General features: G+C 38.8%; 1 protein-coding gene across 1 annotated transcript in view; it reads left to right on the top strand.

The window, feature by feature from the left end:
* SNAP91 (synaptosome associated protein 91) overlaps positions 1-25,356 on the top strand; it is a 62,408-nt gene that overhangs the window by 16,034 nt on the left and 21,018 nt on the right. The window contains exons 3-16 of the mRNA XM_054279725.1: positions 2,926-3,068; positions 4,127-4,202; positions 6,005-6,107; positions 7,717-7,810; positions 8,974-9,085; positions 10,406-10,512; positions 11,693-11,734; positions 14,897-14,967; positions 15,371-15,376; positions 16,330-16,357; positions 18,123-18,232; positions 18,920-19,053; positions 22,905-22,919; positions 23,061-23,231. Coding sequence (XP_054135700.1) covers positions 2,926-3,068; positions 4,127-4,202; positions 6,005-6,107; positions 7,717-7,810; positions 8,974-9,085; positions 10,406-10,512; positions 11,693-11,734; positions 14,897-14,967; positions 15,371-15,376; positions 16,330-16,357; positions 18,123-18,232; positions 18,920-19,053; positions 22,905-22,919; positions 23,061-23,231 — 1,212 coding nt within the window. The remainder of the gene's footprint in view (positions 1-2,925; positions 3,069-4,126; positions 4,203-6,004; positions 6,108-7,716; positions 7,811-8,973; positions 9,086-10,405; positions 10,513-11,692; positions 11,735-14,896; positions 14,968-15,370; positions 15,377-16,329; positions 16,358-18,122; positions 18,233-18,919; positions 19,054-22,904; positions 22,920-23,060; positions 23,232-25,356) is intronic.

Consider the following 25,356-nt stretch of genomic DNA (forward strand, 5'->3'; position numbering starts at 1 on the left):
GATTTCCTTGGAAGACTAATCTTTATTGTCTCTTGTCCACCCAGCAAATGTCTGAATTTGTATATTTTGAAAATGTGGTTTCTAGATTTTTTTCCTGCATATGATTTATTCTTCCTTGTATCTGTTCTTCCTTACCACATTAAAGTAAAATTATTTTTTCCAACTCTTATTTTAAAATTTAGCTTGGCCACCAAACCCCACTGCTCAGTTTTGTAAAGTGAGCTGTGCTGGTGCTTCATTCCAGATGCTGATGGTTGCTGGTTAAGCTGTGACTCTGTGATACTGGGAAAAGAAACCCAGGAAATTTGAATACCTTATCTTTGTGGTGTGACTAAATAGGAAACAGCTCTGCAAGAATTATTCCCCCACCCCAATCTCCTTTTTCTGGCCTCAGATGACAAGCGACATCTTCATGCATGGTTTAATTCTTTTCTGTGCACTGAAAGTAGTAGACTTAATTTTAATCATGCCTCTCTATTTTGCACACTATAATTACTCATGTCCTAAAACATTCAGAGCTTCAGACTGAGATGCTGTACCCTCCAGCAGTTTGGAGAGGAGACAGAAATGACTGAGTGACTTCAGAAGCAGTGATATGTGGCATCATATAGCAGTGCCTTGTTGTCTCCATTGCCAGCATCTCTGTGGATGGACTGCTCTGGGGTTTCATTATCCAAAGTGCACCAATACACAATTTATAGCATCGCTCTTTCACAGAAATCTACATCCCGGAGCCCAAGACTGAAAGCTGACAAATTTGATGGATTTCCTTGTATGAATAAGACAAATGCTGTCACCTGCAGTAAAATCTTGGAGCGGGGTAAACAGTGAGTAAGCCACTTGTGACTTGCTTCTAGGCTTTTACAAACCACTCTCTTCTATAATGCATTAATCAGCAGTACAGAATAAAATATCATTGGTCTGTTTGTACCACAAGATCAAGGAGAATTCTTGGAGCTCTGTGATCCTGAACTGCTGTCATTCAATAGCGTGGCTTTGCTATTATAATACTTTGTCTGCAGAACTGTCTTCTTCAAGGGTAGTATTACTGAGGTTATAGAAGTAAACACATTTCAGAAGGTGTTCTGCAAAAAACTTCCATCTTCTATTACCAAGACAACAAAATGCCATGACAACATAAATTTTCAATTCAAACTTGGCAAATGGATCACATAATTTTTGTCTCCTGTATCATCCCAGAAAATCATTCCCCTGGCCTGAAGCTGAGGACAACTTGCAGCTTTTATGCCCATACAATAGACAATTTCATATGCAGGCAAGCACTATGGTTTTCCCAAGCTTGTGACTCTGAGCTAGAGATCTCTTGGATCTTAAATAAATGAAGTCTTTGTAATAGAAGGTAAAAAACCCATAAAGATTGCATGCCAGGAATTTTAAAAAGACACAAACCAACCAACCAACCAAAACCTGAACTTTTGAATGCTTCTGGTACAGCAGTGTGGATTTCTGTACACACCAGGTGGGTCTCAGTCCCTGATGTGACTCATTGATCTATTTAGACAGATTTGTCCTCTGGAATTTTCCTATCCTGCAAAGGCAGAATCAATCAGTAGTTGAATTCTGAGCTTTGACTTTCCACTCCTAGCGACATTTATGCTCTCCATTGCTTGGGATTATGTAGGGGAGAGAAAGGAAGTTTGCCAAGTGGTGACCCTACTGCCCAAGTGAATTGGAGTCCTGTAGACTCACGTAGTTTAGGTGTGCAAGGAGCAGTCACAAAATATCCTGTCTGCTTTCGAGGTAGAATATCTGTCATGACTGAATGACTTCAACAATTGGAGGAAAATTTCTACTCTGGGGATATGGAAGAAATCATTAACAATCATTCCTCTGAGAGAAAGTAAACGATGAGTATTTTAATTTCAGATAATGCTTGGTCTAGTAGTTAAACTTGTAAATTTTTTTGCTTAGGTCTTCCAGTTTTAAGCCTCAGCCCTACAGTTAGATCTGTGTTTTGTACTCTTTGTCTTGCATGAAGTTGTCTCCATGAGTCTTGCTAGGGCTGTGTCTGGCATCCCAAAGGTTTTGGTCATGCAGTTTCAGTGTGCAGTTTCCAGCTGTGTCGCAAAAATAGGTGATAGCTTGTAGAAGGTAATCGCTGGCTGCCAAACTGCAGTCAGTAGGTAACAGGGGATGTAGTGAACCACAGATCCTGAGGGATATAGAGGATAGTGGAAAGCTTGCTGCCCCATTTTTTATGATTTAACTGCTCAACATAATTTCTTGCACTCTTCTGTGCAAGTTTACTTATTCTTAATGTGAGGTGCAGTTGCTTCAGTGGAAACTAATGTCATTCCTTGTGTTCTTTCTTGCTGTTGAGGAGGTCTTAATGCATGCCTGAATGCACTCTTCTGCTTCCTGGGTCTGTAGAAGCTCTAGGAGGTGTGCTGGAGCTTGCTGATTAAAACAATCTCTGGGATGACAGAGTATCTGTTTCTGGTGATGCCTCTTTTTGCTGACTGGGTTCAGTGTGCTGGACATGTTACCTGTAGTTGAAGAATTCAATAGTACTTACTTCTCTAACTCAGAGGTAACGAACAGTGACAATTAACTTAAAAACCTGCAGGCAGTAAAGTCACATGATGTTGCGCACCCTACCTTCATCTGGGGTAAAGATGGAGCAATGTTTGGTCATAGCTCAGGACAGAATTGTTGGAAAACTGTTGTTTTTGGATGAAAGAGTTAGACCACTGCTGCTATCAGCATGTACTAGTATAATCTCAGTTTGGGGTTTTTGTTGTTGTTATTATTTTGGTTTCTTTTTTTTGAATGTGGAATGTAAGCACTGAACTTGCTGTTTGCCACAACCATGGCCTGCAGCCTGGTGGTCTGAGAACTTTGCCATGCTGTAAACTTTTTATCATACTTGTAGCACTTAACACCTTCCTTTTGTCTCTCCTACAGACTTGATCCAAGCAACTAATGAAACAAACGTGAATATCCCTCAGATGGCAGATACGCTTTTTGAGCGAGCGACGAATAGCAGCTGGGTGGTCGTGTTCAAAGCCTTAGTCACCACACATCATCTCATGGTCCATGGCAATGAGGTAAGTGTGAACAGCTCTCTCAAGGCCACGTTGGCGCTGAACACACTCCAAGCCAAAAGTGTTAGTAGTGCAGAGGCATCTTGTCTGAACCAGAAAGGACCTGGGAACAAAGGGCAAGGATGATTCTTGATGAAGAGAAAACTTACTGTTAGCAGCAGAGTTGGACTGTGTATCTGTCTTTCCATTTACAAAACCATAACATAAGACCAAGATGCAGCCTGTGCCAGGATGCTGACAATTTATGCAATGAATCTGAAAACAGCTACACAGGATTAAATACTACCTGGGATTTTTTGACTAAGGTCAAATGTGATGTTTTGGCATGTGTAAACTGCCATCCAAATAGCCTTCTCTGCATGAGTGTTAAAATCTTCCTAGAGCTGTAAATTTAGCTTGATAGTCTTTTAGATGAAGTTATCCTTATCCTTGCTTTTTATTGACCTGTATAGACAGGTATGTCTGTATAAAAAGAGACAGCACATTTAAAGAACTTCAGTATGACTGTGAAACAATTCCTCCCTGGCTGTACATGCAGAGTTTTCATGCAATGAACTTCTCACAGTGTAAATTCTTACCTCTATTTTTCCATTCCAAGTTTTGGTTAATGTTCTCATCTGATTTCTCTAACTGTTTCAGGCTGTTAGTCCCTGTGTTTGATGAGGGGCTTTGCTTGTTATGAAAACAGGCCCTCAGCTTGGCTGAACCTGAGGGCTTCTGGGTTGAAAAGTCTGGGACTAGCCTGGATATGTGCTTTTTAGGCACATAAATCTTGAGCTCCCTCAAATCCCTGAGAATTTAACATTTTTTTATTGCTCCTTTCACAATATATTTTATGTTTTGAACATAATCTATTTTTTATATATACAGTAGAATACTTACTAGAGATTCTGAGTAAAAGTCATTAATCTGAATGGACAAAACGTTTTGGGGAAGGTGTTGCAGGCTAAGACAAAAATCAGTGGTTTCATGTTGTATTCTGAAAGTAGACTTGGTAATCTTGCTGCTAGAAGGTACAAAGCCTTCTAGCCTTTGATAAGAAAAATTACTTTGTGTTTCAGAGATTTATTCAGTACCTGGCATCTAGAAACACATTGTTCAATCTCAGCAATTTTCTGGACAAAAGTGGATCTCATGGTAAGCCAACTTATGCATATAATCTTAACAAGATTTTAAATAAGATACTATTGTTAATTTGCTCCTAAATTCATAAGATATAAATAAGATAAAAATGCACTACTGAAGCCTTTTTGTAAGTACTTAATAAATACAGGAGCACAAATGAACTGCTGAACAACTTCAGAACAATTTTTCTCATTTCCTGCAATATTTTTACTCAAAAGGTGAAACTGTATAAATCCTTTAAGTGCTGGTTGAAATCTGGGCTGGGTCAGCTGTCTTCTTAACTCTTATGGGTGTTAAAAGTTTAAATTGATAACTTTTCATTTAGTATTTTGGATTTTACTCAGTCTTAAATAGTAATTTAGTTGCCTGGGGACACTGTTTTTTAGGCATGAACTATAACTTCTTAGTGGTAGGGCTGTTGGCACCAAAAGAACTGGTTGGTTTTGATTTGATTTGAGTAATAAATTTAGAAAGTCTAGGCAGAAATTAAAGACTTTTCCCCTCTGAATATTACAAAGCCTGCTTTTCTATTTTTCCCTCTGGAATTATTAGAGAATTTTCCTGTGCCCCCAATTAACAGAAGAAAAGCTTGTTTCATGGTAGAAAAGAAAAGAGGAAAAATAGAATTCTTCAGCTGTCAGAGAATACTTGTAAATTGTATGCAGACTACAGACATGCTACAATAATGGGCAAATTCAAAGCAATGCCACATTATTTCATCTCTTGATGTAGACATGGGACATAAAAAAACTTGAGCATCTTTTAGATGTGGTAACAGAAGGAACAAAGCTAAACAAATACTGAGTGTGTTCATCTAAGCTAAACACGATATATGTGTCTATATATATGCTCAAAGACACTGGTGTTTGCCAGCAATTATTTTGTTAAATGCATTTGTGTTCTTCACTACTTTCTTTAAACTTAGATTGCCATTTCATAGATAATGCACAGTGTATCATAGATAAAGAGGCATCAGATTTGGTAGTGTTATGCTTGAATTGGCAGGGATACTTAATGATGAAAGATATTAAGGGAAAATATGATCAGTGACTAAATTGAGGGGTGTGGATTGTTAGGAAGGTAGCAAAAAGGGGCCTGAACTGAAGAGGAAGATGAGTTGCCTTCTGCACACATTTCTGTGCCTTAGAGGAAGAAACTGTGGAGGATAGGCTGTAATACTAACTGCTCAGGTGTCATAGGCTTGGAAGTCACTGAAGTTTGAGATGCCTTGTACAGTATTATGTGCCTTGAGTGTTTCTGGTGTAACAGTTCAAGGAAGGCAGGAATCTCTGAGGATGTCATCATGATTTCTTTGTTCTGGTAAACCAAGTCAGGGGGATTTTGAAGGTCCATGTAAGAGTCAGAGTGGCTAACGTATATGAAACATCAAGAGTGTTTAAGTTGAACTTGAGCTTTGTCCTGGAAGTCATGTACCAAGTTCAAGTTCAGTAAAAACATTTTGTTAAATTGGTATTTTCCCCCTGTTAATAGAAGGGTAACTTTTTGGCCACCAAGTAATGTTACCCCATAACTATGTGGGGGCCTGTAGCAGGTTTCCCTTGGAACCATGCCACTGGTGCATTGTATGATCTGTTGGAAACAGAGGACAGTGGTAGATTGTTTTGGTGTGCCACTACTGGTTTTTCTTCAGAAGCTGAAAGATGTCTTGTAATGACTTTTCTGTATGTGAAATTGCACAGTGTAACAGAAATCCTAGAATCTTGGGATCTGTTGGCTGTATCTTATCATTTACCAAAGAATTTCTGACAAGCATGAAAATTAAATAGTAAAATGTGAAACTTTTTTTTTTGCAGGTTATGACATGTCCACCTTTATAAGGCGTTATAGTAGATACTTGAATGAAAAAGCATTTTCCTACAGACAAATGGCATTTGACTTTGCAAGAGTGAAGAAGGGGTAAGCAAAGTTCAGATATGTAAATTAATAAGGTTGTCTGACCCATGAAATTCTTAATTGTGGCATTACACTTAGTTTTAGTTTCTCGGTGACTTTGTTGTTATATGGTTTGTGTAGCTACAGTGAAAAACCTTATTTTTAAAGTACTTGTAATTGGTTAAAAATTGCCCAAAGAGGAGAGGGTATTTGTCTTACTCTGGGTAGTAAGACAAATATTGAAGACCAAAGTAAGGTGCCTTGTGAAACTGGGAGCATTTAATGCTAGGTTTAAATCTTACCCTAATTAAACTTTGCTGCAGTGAGACTGAGTTTAGGATTTGGAGAAGGAGACACTCTGAAACTACATTTAGGATGTTTCATTACTCTCCAGACACTTTCCCTAAGAGAGATGGCTGATTGCAAACAAAGCCTGAAGTGAACACCTGAAGTTATTAGCAGGCAACAGAGCAAGCAGTTATAAACTGAACAGAATAAGCCTGTAAACTGCTGGCTTTATTTCCCACAAGAACTGTGTTAAAAATAAATAAAATTGACCCAGCCCAGAGTAGTGTGTTGGTATTGATGAGGACATTTTTCTGGTCTCTGACTGCTCTGACTGGGACATTAAGAGCTCTAGATGCTCTCTTGAACCACTGTTCACACAGCAAGTGGCTTAACACCCCCTGAAGGTGCAGCTTGATGGAGGGCATACTAAAGATGCTCCTGCTAATCATGAATTGCATACAGGATCCTTCTGGCAGTCCTGGTGTGTTCTGCAGTTTGTGATTCTGACCTGTTAATGCAGGCATCACTACCAGGCTGTTCTCTCCTGCTTCTCAAACAGCCAGGAAGTCTGGGGTCCACCACAGCAGCTTTGCCATGTACCTGGAAGCCATTCCTTTAGTGGGGACCATACAAGTTCACTCTTGAACATTTGTGTTAAATGAAGTTAAGTTTGGGCTGCTGGGGATCCTACTGTTCCTGCCTTGCTCTAAATTCCTGGAAAGGCTTTCCATGCCTGTTATTTCTGGTGCTTGGAACAAGGTGCTTCTTCAGAATATAGCATAAAATAAGTAAGAATAGTGGTATGCATTTCCAGTCTGCATATGTATACACATGTCTGCAGCAGAACAGGGCAATACATAATGATGTTTGTGCAGATTTGTCATCATCAGAGATAAAAATGACAGTGCTTGATGACTGTTATAAGACTATGGATGACACTTAAGGAATGCTGCTCATCCATGGACATGTCAGCAATGAGCTGTCATTAGTTATTCATAATAAACTTGGTGCACAAAGTATATCAGTTCTCTGGGTACTTCTGTGACAGTATTTCTAGTTAGTCATTTAAGCTCCCAGTGTCATCTTTCCATAATGAGATCAATCTCTTGCATTCATCACTCTAACACAAAACCTTTCCTCATTTGCTGTCAGGAAGGGTGGCTGGGTAAAGGATTTTTCATGCCAGCTCTCACGATGACATGAGAAGCAGGAGAATCAGACTGTGGTTTTGAAACGGTTTGAAATGAGGTATAGGTGTTTCAAGCATAAATTTTAGACAACAGATCAGTTTGGGGGAAGGGAGAGAGGAAACAGCATGGATTCTAATCTATATTCCCTCTTGCAGAGCTGAAGGTGTAATGAGAACAATGGCTCCTGAAAAGCTGCTGAAGAGTATGCCAATATTACAGGAACAAATTGATGCACTACTTGAATTTGATGTATGTATTGAAGCTGACACAGTATTGACACTGGGCAGTGACTTATAAATGATGCATTATAATGAACACCTTTCACCTTGTAGGTAATGCTTTACTCCTCATCCCTTAGTGAGGGCCAAAAAATCCCCTTTTCAGTGTCCCACTGAGGTATCGTGGCCAAGGATGGCCCTTGCCCATATGCATGAAATGTAAAGCTTGCACTTTTGGTTTTGTAGAGAGAACTTGGAGTTTCATCTTCTGCATCAGTCAGGAGGAAGAAATGGACAAAGCAGGACTGAACACTATTTTCTGTCTCTTGGCAACCAACTTCTTTTGAGGGGAGGAAAAACCCCATTAAAATACCATATGTACATTGTTTGGCTTCCTCAAAATCATCATCTGGTTTTCAGCTGTGGACTAAATTGGCTAATTGGTTTAATCTAGGCTGTTCATAGAAATAAGTGTGTACAGTATATTTATCATGTTATGAATGCTGGTGGGATTGTTTATCTGACCTAAGGATAAAAACAGGAATCAGTTGATGTAGAAGCCACAGTGGAACATTTCAAAGAGGTTTTTGAAGGAATTAGTTCTTCTCTTGTTGGTGGGCAGCAAGATACATTTTGAGTTGGAAGGAAGAGCCCACTACAGCTCTCAGAGGAAAAGCTTTGAAGTACATGTCTCATTGTGCTTTCCATTCCTTAAATGGCATAGGAATTGTGATAGTGCTCTCAGAAGAGGAGATATTTTTAAGAAAAGAAAGACCTTTTAAATAAATAAGCACATATTTTCTTCCCAAGTTAATGTGAGAAAGGATCTTGACATCATTAGTCCAAATACATTATCTCATAGACTAAGTTTTTGTTGAGCTCTGCTGTAAACTGATATCTTTTGTCCATTTCATTAAAACTGTAAACAGCATCTCTGCCTTCCTCTTCTTCATGATAAATGAAGGAGACAGAACTAAGATGTTTCCTATTGATGTGGATACTCCTCTGCTATAGTGGATTGTTTTGGAGTGGTGGGGAAAGCAATCCTTGATCTGCTAATCAAAATTCTCTTCAGTGTCTTAGCATGAAAACTTCAGTGCTTGATTCTGTCTGTAACAGCACCAAATACCTGATGTAAGCCAAAATGTTTGCATTTGACACCTGTTTTGTAAATAACTGATATTTTATTTGCAGGTTCATCCAAATGAACTGACAAATGGTGTCATAAATGCTGCATTCATGCTTCTGTTTAAAGATCTCATCAAACTTTTTGCTTGCTACAATGATGGGGTTATTAACTTACTAGGTAAGTAACCTGGCTTTTATCTCACATACCATACATGAGTGAAAAATGAGTTTCAGATCTGCTTCAGTTTTTTACTCTCATTAAAGCTAATTTTTCTTGACTCTTCTAGTCTGAAATGAGAGAAAAATTTAAGCTGTACCCTCTTACATTAGTATTTATCTGAAGCTGGATCATCACATGTCCTTAAAAAAGATACTTTAAAGACAGTGACCATATCTGTGCTTAAAGAAATGTACAATGCTGTGTGAGCATGTGTAATATGCCCTGCAAAGTTAGAAGCTTTTGCATTTTTTAGATGCCCACATTCTTTTGTTATATATCACAGAATCAATTAGGTTTGAAAAGACCCCTGGGATCATTAAGTCCAGCCTGTGACTGTACACCACATTATCACCTATACCATGGCACTGAGTGCCACATCCAGTTTCTCCTTAAACACCCCCAGGGTTGGTGCCTCCACCACCTCCCCGGGCAGCCCATTCCAATGCCTGCTCACCCTTTCTGTGAAGAAATTCCTCCTAATGTCCAACCTAAGCCTTCCTGGCTGTGTCTTCTTGCTGGTTGCCTGGGAGAGGAGACCAGCCCTCACCTGGCTATAACCTCCCTTTAGGTAGTTGTAGAGAGTGATAACATTATGTGATAGCCTTGTATGAAGTGATATATTCCTGAATAACATTTCTGATCTGCCTGAAAGCATGACTGCCAAAGCTGGATTCCCTCCACAATCCTACCTACCATCAGCCTTCATAGTCTAAAGGAGGCTGTGAGCATGTTCTGAAGCTCAGGCAGCCTGGTGTGATCACCAGCATGACACAATGGGTTAGGCATAAAATTTCATTTGGAATTTCACTGTCTACTGCTACTTGAAGTGTAAGTTTGGGTTGAAATATGTGGCAGCTGTATTTAATAATAGACATAAATGGACTTTAGGGACTACTTAAGTAAAAACCACAGTTCTTTGGAGTGAAGACAATTTGGAAAGGACATATATTAGTATGTGTTTATGTATCCTTAATTATTTTGAATTTTGAATTAGTATCGGCTTCACCTGCTTACTTTTCAATCTTTAAAAAAGTGACATCACAGGCAGTGCTGTGGCTAGCTGAGGTTCAATTTTATGGCCTATGTAAATCTTCAGCAGTTCAGCAAGCCCAACTTCTATACTTATACTAGGCAAGAGATGCCACTAGATTAATGTCCAAGTAGTAAATGTTAATGTAGTGTCATATTCTTGATATGTGATTTTTGTGAAAACAAGACTTGCTGATATAAGGGTAATGTAAGACATCTTAACTGAAATTTACCACGTTATTTCTTTAGAGAAATTTTTTGAAATGAAAAAGGGACAATGTAAAGATGCTCTTGAAATCTACAAACGATTTCTAACTCGAATGACCAGAGTATCAGAGTTTCTTAAAGTTGCAGAGGTAAGTGGCTTTGGGTCTTCTGGAGGCCAGCACTTAAGTATTTTGTGATTATTTTTTGTTTGTTTGTTTAGCACCAATGTAAAATATTAATTGCACTTGTTAAGCATCTGTCTCAAAGGATCTTGGATCCATTGGATCTGGATCTTGGATCTGCTTCTTCAGGTCTCATAGTTAGGCCTGCTTAGGACTTCTACATGTCTCTGTGGTGCAGCCAAGCTCAACTTTCCTGCTTAAATTAAGAGATGACATAACTTCAAATGTTCCAATATTTTTGAGAAATGCTGTGGTAAATGCATACTTCTGGAACAGGGTTGAACATTAGAGGAAGATATAGCAATTGGGAATAGAAGCATGCAGATTTTTAAAGTCTGTTCTTTTAGTGTTTGCAGCCAGCATTAAGTTAACTGTAATGTGAGATTGTCCCGGTTTTGCTCCTTGTTATCATCCTCTTATGTGGATAATAGGGATATTACATGGTTAATTAACTCCTTTGCTGGATTCTCATTTGTGGTAGTTGGCTCTTTGGCACAGGGTGCACATTTTCCATGTTTCATACTTCATTATAATGGACAGTAGTAATGAGCTGAATAAAAAGTTTGTTTCTTTGCTAATTCACTTATCTATGGAGAAGCCTGATAGACTCCTTAATGGCTTGTAATTTCAAATATGGATATTGAACTTGAGGGAGTAAAGTACTTTAGGGACACATGTCAGGTTTTTGGACAGGGGTTTACAGTGACTCTGCTTCAGGATTAAGAGGTGAAGTGAGGCTTGCTCTTCTTCTGCAAAAGCTGAACTAGCAGTCCCTCTGAAGAAACACAGCATGAAGCAACAGGGCTATTAATAGAAGATGGCAGACTGAGACCTTAATTTGCTCTCCTCTGAGACAACAGTATATGACCAGTGTATTTCAGTATGGAGTATGAGGTCCATGTGTGTGAAATCAAGCTCCATTTTCTTATCCTTTTATTTTAAATGGATATTTAATTTGTGGGGGGAAAAAAAGTGCTGCAGGTTGTTGAAGGTAGCTACTGGAAAGATGGACATGTCCTTTCTAACTTCATAGTATTTTTCTCAAGACAGGGTGCATTATAGTTGAAGAGCAGTTCTACTCAAAATTAAAGCCTGCTGCAGTGGAATAATGCACTTAGATTTTACCTTTACTACTTTATCTCCACAGCAAGTTGGAATTGACAAAGGTGATATCCCTGATCTTACACAGGTAAGCTTCTCTTGTAGTCTTTTTGCATTTGTGTAATAAATAAAAGTTCTGTAATTAGGAAAGCACACCAGGAATGCAAATGTTGGTGAAGTCCTACCACCTAACATGCTGTAGCTGCTGGTCCATTTTAAGGATCATTTACAAATTGGCCTGGGTGCCTGGCTTTGTGTTAATGTGAAGAGGATATTTACTTAGAGGAGGAGATCTATGCTGAAGAGTTCACCTGTGGCAGATTTGATTCCAGTAAAGCTGGAACATAAGAGCAACCCAAACAACTTAGCAGCTGCACACCCCAACTGTTCTCATAGTTTTTGTTCATGCAGTTTTTGATAGCCTCTTGAAAGCCTTGTTTAAATCAATATCAGAATAGTGTCTCTCTCAGTTAAACACCGCTTAAAAATTCTGAAAGTGAGACATCATGAGAAGGTGGGGATTGTTAATCTTTGTGGATTTCAGATACAATGGGGCTATAAAGTCTGGCCACCCTTTCAGCAGACAAAAGCAGTGTGTGCAGTATCAGACCTAATCTTGAAATAGCTGATGCAGTGTTTTCCCCTAACTCTGTACCTGAGGGGCTCTTTTTTAACACAGTGGAGTCAGTGATGAACTAAGTCCTTAAACCAGGAGAAATCACCTGGAAACCAGTTAATGAAATATACTTTATAAATTTCTGTGGCACTTCTATCTGCTTCTGCTTGTGTTGCACCAGCCTGTTCTGTGTCATCAGTCAGTGCTGTACTTGCTCAGCAGCACCTTGGTTGCTGCTACCTTCCACCCCATGAGCCAGCACTTTAGAATAGAACTGTTCTTTTGGAAAGAAGGGGTCTCCAATGATCATCTCATCCAACTTCCTGACCACTTCAGTCTCTGCTCAGGTGGTCCCTCACAGCTGTACTCTCCCAGAGGCACCTGGGGACTCACTTGCTAAGGCTAGCCTGAGACAGGCTGTACAGCCTATGGATGAGACCTTGACAGAGTATTTCAGAGAGAAATAAATAAAAGGTGAATAATAAAACTGAATTTCAGCTGACAATTGGTATATAATTCTATGTAGTATCAATGGTACACCTATACTCCTATAGCAAGCCATGGCAATAATTGGTAGTGTTCTGCAAGAAGTTGGTTGTGTTGACACTTCATGTGTACATACACTGTAAAGCTAGACAAGTGATGCCAATAGTGTATTTTGAGTTGATAGTTTTCATCTTTGGACTTTATAGTTTGCCTGCAGAATTTTGGAGGCTGAGAAGGCATCTTAGCAGCTAAAAATCCTGGCTCATTTTTATTTACTGGCATTTCCTAAAATATGACAGTTTTTGCCCCTAGTAGCTAGTGGGGAACCCATATCTAAGGTTCCAGCACAATGCTGATAGATTATCTAATGTTAAAGCAGTATCTCGAAGAAATTAAGCGATGTTCAGTGTTGAAAATTGGGTACCAGATAGAATTTCCCTTCCAAGTTGTTGCGTCTGGGTAGAAATTTTCTGAAGCTTCTTCTCTGAGTTCTGTTTGATAGATAAGTTTTATATTACCTTGCTGGCTTTTAAGAAACATTTGACTAATATACTGGAAAGCTATATAAATATAGCTTTGAATATACTGGAATATAGCTTAATTTAATATATATATTAAATATAGCTTTTGAATATACTGGAAGGTTGTCTAAATGTCTAGACATAACTGGTAACAGTATGCAATTTTTTTTTTAACACTTCTTTTTAAACATAGCTTTTACTTTTGTGTTAAAATCTCACAATTGTATCTTAAAATATAGCCTTTTTGAATACATAAAAGTCTGAATCTCTCTGCGTTTTTTCGTTTGTTTTACCTTTTACTTTTTGCTGGAGAATTCTTATAACTAGGTCACTTGTGTTTAACCAATTCTTATTATGCCCAAATGAATTAAAAGTTAATAAATATGCCTGTAAAAGCAGCAAGGTCAAGATGTCTCTTCATTGCTTATATATGTAGTATGTATTTAAACTCAATCTGTCATTTAAGATTATTTTGAGCATTTTAAATTTCTGGATGTGTTAAGTTACTGGGTTTAATGCTGAAATCAATATGCAGGCAGTGTGCATTGTACAGCTGTGCATTGGTACTAGCAGGTGCTATGCATCCTGAGAGATCTGATTCAGCCAGCCAGCTGGTTTTTCAGTGTAGGAGCAGAGGATTGCCTGTTTCCAAGCATCACAAACTGACTTGTTTGATAATTATGTCTGCCCTGAAATTAAAGATGTCATTTATGAAAAACATCATAGATATTGCTGTCAGGAATTGTGGTTGATCTGAAAGAGACCGATAAAGAGAATTCCCTGTTTAGAGACTGATGAACTTTTAACCCTGATGAAATATTCAATTATTATATGCTACTGTATCTCTCAAGGGTTTCTTTCCTCCTTGTTGATCTTTGAGTCTTCTTATCCAGGCTCTATTTTTATACTGGATAGCTAAGCCCAGTGTGCATTTACAACTACTTTTTCTATCTGCCATTGTTACAGCAAGTGCCTGTGGGTATTGGCTGACCACAAAAAGGTTGCTTAAAATAAAACACAAGATCATGGATGCCTGAAAAAGCCTAGTTTTTTATAGAAGTCTAAAATAGAAATCTTTCTGCACTTCAAGCTAGCTGCACAGTAACCTCTGCCAGGGTACCATTTTGGGAACAGCTGTAAGGTTTTGTGATGTTGGGAGTCTTGAGCCAAAGGTAGCTCCTTCTGGGGGCATTGGAAAGGAATTTTTGTTTAGGCTGCAAATGCTTTCTAACCCTCTGATCATGAAAGGTGTGTTGAGGGATCTCACTACAAGCAAAACCAAGTGTGTCCTTGAACCCATGAATCTTAAAATCAACCCTGTGGATTCTGTGCATGTTTAACACTGATTTAAGCATGATGAGCAGCACATCCTGGATTTAGACTTCAGGTGCTGCATGGTGGAGGTAAACATTTTCTCTCTGCAAATTTGGATGCAGTAATACATTTTTAAAAACTGGCTTTGCCTGAATACTTCTAGCATGGAAATCCACTGTTTCCACACTGATGTAAATATAGTAACTGCATGAGCATGCACATCATGGACTTCAGGGAAGTTGGTGCTGGATTTCAAGCTGTGGTTAGATCGCTGCAATACATTGAGATGTGTATCTTTGTTTTCACTTTCAAGGCTCCCAGCAGTCTCATGGAGACCCTTGAGCAACATCTAAACTCACTGGAAGGAAAAAAGCCTGGCAACAAGTAGGTATATATGTTGTACCATGTATCTGGGCATAATGGAGACAGTGTGAGATCACTTGATGTTTAGGTTTGCCTCCCCCAACCTCCTTTTGTCACTTACCTAGAAAATAAGACAAGGCTTTTGCTTTCCTTTACAAAGTCATCTTAATGGCAAACTTTTCTTTAATTAATGGGGGTGGGGAAAACACACAGAACAACTGGACACTTTGCAAAATGAGCTAAAATTACTTGAGGAAAACAAGAAGAAATGGGATTTGTGTGCTGCTAAGGCTTTTATCATCAAAATCTATTTCTTTTCTAATGATTTTGCATCTTCATACTAGATACTTGCCAAGGCTAAGTCTAGGAAGGATTAAGCTAAACCTCTCTTTTCTCTTTTACTGTTGCTATCCTTGCAATTTAGTGAAGGGTAAGTACATACCTTACACATCACTTGCTTGCAGGCATGGGTATGTGTATTTTTTAAAGATTTTCTTGAACACTTAGATATTTTCTTTGAGTTGAGGTAAACTGTTCTTTGCTTTTGTATATAGTCATTAAGTTATGTTTTTGTCATTTCTGTGATTAGAAGATCTGGAAATCTTCTAATCTATTCTACAGCTCCTAGGACTTACCCAATTCAAGTAACTTATGGGATGGATGCTAGTTCAGTACTGGTGCAGCTTTATCTTCAGCTCCTCCTTTCATCTCTTAGATCAAAGCAGCTCTAAAAATATGTAGCAGTATTTTCATAACTCATAATGAAAGCAAACAAATGCACTGACGTGCATTTTAAGTTATGATTAAGGCTCTGTCAGTTACTGTTAGTGTGATTTTTGTGCATGTGGGAGAACTTTCAGCTTGAACTTTCCAGCTCACAGTTTTCATACTTTTAAATGTAGTTATTTTCAAGTAATTCTGACTTTCTTTAAAAGAAAGTAGACTTTGAAAATTTGCTGACACATCCTCAGAAGACTTATGTTAGAGAACTGCTTCAGTATTGGTGGTGTTCTGCTGCTGTTGCATGGTTTTCTAATGTGATGACATCTTGCCCCAGCAACTCTTTCTTGCTGGCTCCTGTAGGCCCCAAAGCAAGATATTTGCATGCATCTCTGCATTTCCTCCATTTAGTAGAGCTTATTTAAAAGGCAGAATAATCCTTTGATGCCAGTTAGCTTAAAAGATTTATATAAGATTTGAAGTAAAATTTGCATTTCTTGTCTAAAGTGGCACATGGAAGTTTGAGAAATGTAGAGGGCATGCAACTGAAGAGATCTTCAGAAAGCTTTCATGCTTAAGTTTTGGTCTTTTTGCAGGAGTTTTGATGATCAGAAGCGTAGTTTTAAAGCTGTACTTATCTGAAAACCCCCTTTTTTTTTCTAGATCTGGGGCTCCTTCTCCTCTGAGCAAGGTAAATACTGCCTGTTGCTATACTAGATAATTCTTGTTCAGGTGATGGTTTAGATATGGTTTAGAACATTGTAAGGAGTTAAATTTCCATCTCTTATTCTGCTTTTTAGACTTTGCCACCTAATTGACAAAATTAGGTCTTTTAATGTCTTTATAAACAGTGGCCCCATAAGAGCATGTTGCTGTTCTGAAGGGCTGCAGTGCTTGTGCCAGTCAGGATGCTAAGGAATTTCGCCTGGATGTGGTGACTTCTCCTTGTGAAAGCATAAAAGATACATATATTTTTATCTCAACTTCTTTTTTTTTTTTTTTTGCTTTCATTCCACCTTAATTCTCATGTCACCAAGAAACTTGCTCCAGGGTATTTCTCCTCCAAGTCCTTCACTCCTTCCATAGCTTTCTAGGAAGGAGTTCTGGCTCTTCAAAACCCATGTTCATGTGAAAAGCTAGGAAGAAAGGAAGAAAATTTTCATCCAATATACTTAGTTTCAGAAATGACCTTCAGTAGTGAGATTGCTGACCTTATTTTAAAGCAAGAGTAGCCAGTGAAATGCCTTGGTTTGAGTGTCAGATAAACTAATGAGCTTTATAGTGTTAGTAATAGTAGCTCCTGGTATCCCTGGAGCATTGCCAGGTGCCATAGCTGTGTCTCAGAATGGGTGCTGTGGGGGAAAAACTCAATTAAATCTTCTGAAGATAATGCAGTGCTTGATTCTAGGGAAAGCTCTTAAATTTCTTTCTGAAAAGCCCTTTACTAAAAAAAGCCACAACAAAACCAAAAGAAAGCAAAACAAAAAAGTAACCCCCACAACTGCTGTTTACGAGAGCAGTTTGGTGAGAATGATGGCTCAGTGTTCTTACAACTTTAACCACCTCTTCCTTGATGCACATGAGGGATTGGGACCATTGTAGTCTCAAACCTTGCTAAAGCTTTGAAGAGAGTCCAGAAAGCTTACAGCCATCTGCTAGAGTTATGATGATGGGATGGCAGTAGAACAATTCAGGAGAAAATCTCTTCAAATTTGCCATTCTTTGTCCTTCTTGGAAGTGGTCAGAATGGCAAACAGTACTAAAATTAGGACTTGTTTTCAGTTGTTAGGTAAAGGATCTCTAGGATGTGAGATGCTGTACCAAAGCTTACAGTGTCTTTTGGAATTAAATTGACACTCTACAAGGTAACTTGAGTCTTCAAGTTCACAGAGGAGTTGCAGTATACTCTCCTGGGTGTCTGTCCTTGCCATACTTGAAGTATCTTTATCCAGAATTGGAGCAGCTAATGAAGCAAAGTCATAGGATGAGCTGTCTTTTGTATCTTCCCAAGGACTTAACCCTGAACGCTGTTGATGGCTCTTTAAACTCTCTTCTGAAGGTTTACAGACACACTTTTAACTAAACTTTTAACTAGTTTCTAACCATTTCTCTTCTCTCACCATTTCTGTGGTTAGAGTACTGAGGTGCTGTTGTGGACAAACAACTATTTAATTCCATAGACAAAATGAAGAGTTTGACAGTTATAGAAACAGCTCCTTTAAAATAAACCTTGTAGAAACTTTTTGCTTCTTTGAAGTCACCTTGGTGTTTCTCAGCTCTGCTACCATCTGAAATTTTAGTCCAGCCTTCCTTAAATTATTTGAGAGGAGAAAATACCTCACAATAAAAAGACATTATGTCAAAATTTAGTTCTTAAACTAAAACTAGGGCTGTGCATGAAGCTGGTTGGGGAGAAATGCTGGTATATTGAGTGTATATTTAAAATGTTTCTCCAGTCTTCTCCAGCCACAACTGTTACATCTCCTAGTTCTACTCCAGCAAAAACTATTGATACATCTCCTCCAGTTGATCTTTTTGCAACTTCATCTACACCTGCTCCAGTCAGGTAAGTTAAAAAGTGTATTTGAGTTACTGAGCTTGATGTAGGTACCAAAGTCAATTGTTTGGTATTTAAATGTTCTAGATGAGCAAGATCTGGTTTCCTAAATAAATAACTGACTGGCTTAACCCATAAAAATCCTGCCAATCCTCTTCCACCCAAAGCCAGTTCATTGCCTGGAAATGCAGGGTTCTTGCTTTCATACATGGCATGATGAAATATGGAAGTAGAATGGTGCTGGTTTCCGTCACAAGAGTTATTTTCTCTGTTTTCAGGCACTGCCTGGAATTTTTCATTTTCTGTTTTGGGTGTTGTGGTGGGATTTCTTTTGGTTTGGTTAGTAGGATTTGGGTTGGGGTTTGGTGTTTTTTTTGGTTTTTTGTTTGTTTGTTTGTTTTTTTGGTTATTTGGGGGTCTTTTTGAAGAATTTTAAGTCTCGTAGATCTGTTGCAATGCCATTATCAGGAAATGGAAGTAAGTTAAGGTTCCCATCCTGGGTTGTAGCATATTCTTGGGACTCAATACACTAGAGATGCTTATGGCCACTGCTCTAATCCTAAAGCCTGAAAAAAAAGGTCTCTATTTCATCCAGACTATGGTTGATTCCTTAATCCAGTCATGACAAAAAAAAAAAAATTATTGAAATGGACAAATTCCTCCAGTATTTAATGTCTCTCTTCCTTCTCTTGGCAGCTCTTCCAAGCCATCCAGTGATCTTTTGGATCTTCAGCCAGATTTTGCCGGTACTGGGCAGGCAGCTCCAGCACCTGCTCCTGCGGGCGCTGCTGCTGCTGCTGCTGCTGCTGCTGGAGGCACCTCGTGGGGAGGTAGAGAAACCTCACTGTCAGCATCCCTCCTTGCAGTCTCCATCTCCTTGCCTGGCTGAACTGAAATCTGCCTCTTTCTCTGCTAGCACAGCGTGTTCCCAACCCACTCCCAGGCTTCTGCTGACCTGACAGTCAGGCATCCCTCTGCAGCTCAAGGCTGCTGCTTCTTTCCAGGGATATGCATAATAGTATAAGCTGCTTATAAGGGCCTGACTGCAAAGCTGAGGGAGCCAGGATTATGTGACTAAAAGTGAGCAGGAGGGGGATGGATGAAGGTGAGCAGGTAGGGTAGGCACTTCAAAACAGAAGAACCAGAACTGCTTGTGTGTTTATTGGCATGGTGGGGGCAGAAACCAGCTCTTCTGTTCATGGGGCAAAGGCCACAGATCAATAGGAGGAGAAACAAAAATAGCTTTTAAAACAAAAATGCGTGTAAAGTGAACGGTGGCAACTTAGTTCTGCTGCAAGTGTGATTACCTGTGACAAGGCTTGACGTATTTTATTAAAGTGTCTGCTGTGTGTGCTTAGAATACTAATATGGAAATAGAAGTAGAGGGCTAGCTGCTTTCAAAAAGGAGTAACTAACCAGCTCTCTGAAATCCAACCCTGTTGTTCCAGGCAACAGTAACAGCTGGTGATCTGGAGGACCACAGTAAATGTAGGCAGTGCTCACTCTTGTCCTGTTAAAACAAGGAATTAGGCCAGTAAATGTGATTTAATTTATACAGTTGTAAACCAATTGTGGTGTAATCTTAAGGGATCCTGTGTGGCAGCTTAATGAACTCACCAGCCTGCTCCCAGCAGGAATGCAACACTGAGTCATGCTGACTCTGCTGTCAGGGCTCATACTGCCACTGGTGCCTTCTGCAGTCCCTGTTTCTGTTCTTAGTTGTAGTTCATTAAAGATGACATTGTACTTCAGCCACTTCATTAAGACAGGATAGCTAGGGCTGTCATGTAGACACTGTATTGCATATTCCAGTTTAATCTGTTGAATTAATTTCTTTTTTTATCCTTGCAAATGTTAATTTTATTAACAGTAAGATAATCTTATCCAGACAGCAAGACCAGAGAGTCATCTATTCTAGGATGCCTGGGACTAATTATTCTGCAGTATTTTGATTGTGTCCTATTTGTCTTACTTTGTCATTGCCAAGCACTGAAATACAAGTTTGAGATGTTTGAGAGAGCTAACTTTTTTAAGCAGTTGCTCATTCCTGCAATAATAGAAATACAAATAAATAGCCAGTAATATTTAAAGTATTGATTTGCATAGAAATTGAAGGCTGATTTGGTTTTATTTTTTCTTTTTGGACAAAACACCCATAGTTTGAAACTTAAGTGTTTTTATTCTTCTGAATTAAAGTTTAAAAACTTTAAACATGTCTGGTAGTGTCTTTAGTCTTACTCCATGACAGAAAAGGACAGCTAATTATTTTCCTATGGCTAGAGTTGTTGCTACCCTCATTAAGTACACTTCAGTCTTATCTTTCAGAATAGTATTTTGGTAACTTAGTAAGCTTCAGCCTTGTGTGCTTTACTGCTGGCAGCAGTCCAGGTATGATGACCTGTTACTGCACTGAAATCTTGCTTTTTGTTATTGTGGGTTTTGTTTTGTTTTGGTTTTGTTGGGCTTTTGTTTTGTTTCATTTGGGTTTGTTTGAACTCTCTGACAGAATACAAATGTTTCACCTGGAAGATAGGGCAGTACTCAGGCAGATCCCTGATGTGAGCTAGTGAGCTCTCCATTCCTGGAGGTTTTTCAAGACTTGAGTAGTCTGAGCCATGAGTGACCTGTTCTGGTGTTGGGACCAGTGTTCTGAGCAGAAGGGTGGACAAAATGACCTTCATTCCACCCAGGAATTTTGGGAGGCTGTGTAACCATGCATCCCTGCTACTTGAGCTGCTTGCTCTTCAGGGCTACAGCAAGTGAATGTGGGAACTCATGAGAAAATAGTACTAGAGGGAAGAAGCTGGAAGAAGCACTGAAGTTATTACAGGTTCAGAATAGCTAGGAAAAGGTGAATATCAAATACTTCACATTGCAGCATTAAGACATATCAACAATAAGCTGTCCTGCTTTTCTCAGTCTTGCTGGCAGTGTAGATTCTATGTATTATGGCATATTTAGTATATTTGGATTATATTTGGGGTTATGTACAGTACACTGTATATTTTGTTGTATAGCTACTGTATTTCTGAATACATAATATGTCGTCTACCAAGTGAACTGTAACTTCTGAAAATATACACTTCTATGGTATCAGGAGACCATCAAGATAGGATAATTTGCTGCCTTGTAGCATACTGCAAGGAGAATAGATAGCTATTTAGCAGGTAGAGTAGACTATAGTATTACAAAACATACAGTAGGTCAAAGTCTGCCTCTTTGTGAGCTTTTACTCTTGAATATAAAAGCAAACTGACTTGAATTTCTGCTCTGAACTACCTTACAGTGTGCCTTAGAACATGGATTTGCTAACAGTATTATTACTTTAATATTACTGTACAAAAACCCATTGTTTTTAATAATTCCTATATTAAGACTAAGCATAGATTGCTGTGCTGGATAATTGTCACTTCACTATATTGAGTTCTATAACATAATAATAAAAAGGCATTGAAGACTGAGCTAATAGAACTTAAAAGTTTGCCAACAGTTGTTTATTTCAAGTCTAGCTGTTGACATTCACCTGGTGTGCAGTAATGGGATACCAGAGTGCTGCATTTTTAATGTACTGTTCTGCTCTTTTAGAATGGTATTTTGGTTTAGTTCAGCTTGTGCCGTCAGTCTCAAGTAGAGCTCGCCCAAGGAACCAATTATGAAAATTGTAAACAACCTAAAATGTAGGGTTTTGCTGCCTTTTTTACAAGTGTTTTAAAAATAAAGACAAATTTGTGAAGGCAGGGCTGCTCCTGCTCAAATAATTTTGCTTCCAAATGCTGATCCACAGTAGAGCATCAGGACTTTGCTTGCTGTTCAGTGTGGGTAAGATGAACCCATAACACCCATAACCCTGTTATGGGTACAAAGAATCTAGGAGCAGCACTGAGATACTGGTTAGTAAACAGGGAGCTGCTGAGCTCAGGCTATCCTAACTACAGAATAAAAATTTAATAGGACAGACTAATTAGTTTTTGCATGTTTTTATATCTCGTAGCTGATTTTTATGTAGGCAAAACAGAACTCTGTGTTTGAGCTCAATCTGACTGATCTTAGAGGACATAAAATTGTAGGAAAGTCTGTCATTAAAGATGCTTCATTGGCTTTCAGAAGCAGTTGACTAAGGAGCCAAACTTGGAGCAGAGCCAGTCTGCTTATGCTTGTGCTGTCAACATTCATACTCCTCATAGCAAGTGTTAACAGAGTTAGTTGTTCCTGCAGAGCATGTTTGCTCTATCATAGATGCAGAAAAGGCTTTTCAAGAGGAGCTGCTCAATTGATTTATTTATTTATTTTGCACTTGGCAGTTGTCCCAAGTCCAAGAACCACCACCTGTTTGTCTCTCAGAATGTATTTGGGGACTAGGGATGCCATGTATCACATCCTGAAGTAACAACACTATTTGCAAGCTGCTCACTGCTAAAGTATCCTTGCTTTAGTGCCTGTTCTGTGAAGAGTTCTGGGGATGTACTGGTCCTGCTTTGAAGAATAATTAAACAGAATGAGCTTTGTCATGTCAGAATAACTTCCTGAATATTAGAAAAGCAAGTGTAGAAATTATGTTTCTAGGCATAACCTAGACATGTGATTTAGCATGAACATTTGGCTAATGAACATCTTCAATTTGGCAGTTCTACTAATTACTCTGTTTTTTTATTCTGCTGTCATTTTAATGGACAATCACTAGACCTCTTGGGAGAGGGTGAGTAGTATTTTTGATTTCTAAGACCTCTGTATGTTAAGACTCCTCACTAAAAGCTCCAGCTTTCTGGAGCTGAGCAATGTGGTCTTTGCTTTTCCCCTTACCATTCCTGTTTGCTCTTCATTACTTGGTCTCATATAGATAATCTGGCTGCACTTTCTGGTGTGACCTCGGAGCCACAGATTTCAGATCCGTTTGCCCCAGAGCCTACTGCAGCTGCTGCTCCAACTACTGACACTGCAACCACTACAGCTGCTGCCACAACAGCCACCACTGTCCCTGCTGCCACTGCTGAGGTGGATCTCTTTGGAGGTTAGTTTGGTTGCTGTAGTGCTCCACACCAGTTCGTGATGCAGGCAAGCAATACCGAGCTCAACTGCGTAATAAGGCCTCTGGTTTAACCAGCTGCATGTATATGGAAAAATATATGGAAAACTGTAAACCTTAAGACTGGGTAACCTTATGTCTCAGGTCCACATGGGGGTAAGCAGGAATTGTTTCCAGATTATTCAATAACTATGCACTCTACTACAATTTCTGAGAAAAGCAGCTGTGCTTTTGTAGTTGAAGGGATGGATGTGGCAGTGTCCTCCCCTTTGTTATGTGCCATACTTGTGCTGTGTTGTGTTTGTTTTGGGTATTTCCTGCAAATAGAGTATGGAGCCAGCTGAAATTACTGCATTTCAGCAATCTTGAATTTGGGTTTTATTTCACAAGTATTTGCAGAAAATTGAAGGGGTGATGAACTTGAACTAAATGTCAACTATGCAAACAATAATATGTAAAGGAAAAAGAGGAAAAATAACCTTAGAGTTTACTTGTGCTCATTCAGTTTCTAATGTTATCTGCTATCCACTTGAGTAAGAATACATTTCCCACTGTATGTTGTCATTTTTCTTGGTACTCCCGTGGAGCAGGAGGCTTCCCAGCAGCATGTCAGAAATTACATTTTTTTAACAATATACCAGCCCAGTAATGGAGAAACCTTCTCATTTACAAACTATGTTTAAGATCACCTGACCAATGCGTTTTCCTAGTTTTCTCTTCTCTCATGTATACTTCCAGCATGACAGGGGATGTCAGGAATAAGTAATAACTTATTTGCTATCAAAACTGAATTCCAGTATCTTCTCTGTGGGGTGTGTTTATTTATCACTTCTACTGACAGGATTGCCAGAGAGGTCTCATACATAAGCAGTTTGACTACAAAGGTGTTTCCTTAAGCCTGAAAATTCCCAGTTAGAAGGGGTATTTTTAGGAGTGGCTTCAACAGACAGCACCAAAATATGCCCTGATAAAATGCTGAAAAGCCCTAAGAAAGGAATACAACTGCTACTTGCTGCTTACCCCCACATTTACAAAGGTTGATAATAATCCAAATGCCACGAGATCAGCCAGTTGAGAAGCATCTTCAAAATTGTCATGGGCAAAGTTCTGGATGCCACTAGAAGTGAGAGAGAGTCTGATGTTGGTTGCTCTCAGGTGCCTGTTGCAGAAGCCAGGGCCTGTGCTCATTAATAACCCTGCAGATGCATAGTGTGAAATTTATGGTATGTAAGCACTGGAGTTGAGCCAGTCTTGGATACTACAACTTCAAATTACATTATTAATTTAGTAACTTGGTAATTTAGTAATTAATTTAGTAATAGGTATATGACTTTTTGAAAAAAAAATGAAAGGATAGTTAAATGGATAGAAATCACTGAAAACTTGAAACAGGATTAGAAAAACAAGTACCTGTTCTTGTTCTTCCAGTACTACAGCAACAAGATGCAATTTTTTTTCCTACCTTTTCCACTCCTCTGTGCCTGGAAAAACAGCTACTGCCAAATCATGTGCCTGCTTCCAAGCTTGTCAGGCAAGGACCAGGATGTGTTTAGTTTCTAGAGATTTAACTGATCATTAGATAACTTATTGACGCATGTTCAGAAGTGGAGCTTCACCCTTCAGTGTGGAAAGAATTTCACTCTTGCGGTATGCAGACTTCTGTGACTTGATCTCTTCCTTTAAAGAGAGTGTATTTTGTCACTCAAATGCAATAAATCTCCAGTGGATTATATATTAAATGCATACTGATTTTTTTTTTCCTGGAACGCTTCAGAATGAAGCGAGGTTTTCTTATTTATGATAGTAGAATGCTTCTTGTTCTCAATAAGAAAAATCTCTAAACACACTCAGCAGTAAAGATACTTTTGCAATGCCTTCAAGACATCCAGTGGACAGACGCTTTTAAGATCTGTGAATCTGTGTAGAACTTCCATCTCTCTGTCTGTGGTTTGAATTTTTTTGTTTTTTTATTTTTTCCTGAAGGCTGTGCTCTACGTATATTCTAGCATCATATGCTAACATTCCTTGTTAATTTAAGACTGTGTCCAGTATTAGAAGTGGTCGTTTTTGGGCAGACACTGCTACTCTCTAGTGTTTGTGTTGCTAGACA

This window comes from Melozone crissalis, unplaced genomic scaffold (assembly GCF_028551555.1).
Source record: "Melozone crissalis strain CALT ecotype California unplaced genomic scaffold, PUWL_Pcris_2 ptg000027l_1, whole genome shotgun sequence".
NCBI lineage: Eukaryota > Metazoa > Chordata > Aves > Passeriformes > Passerellidae > Melozone > Melozone crissalis.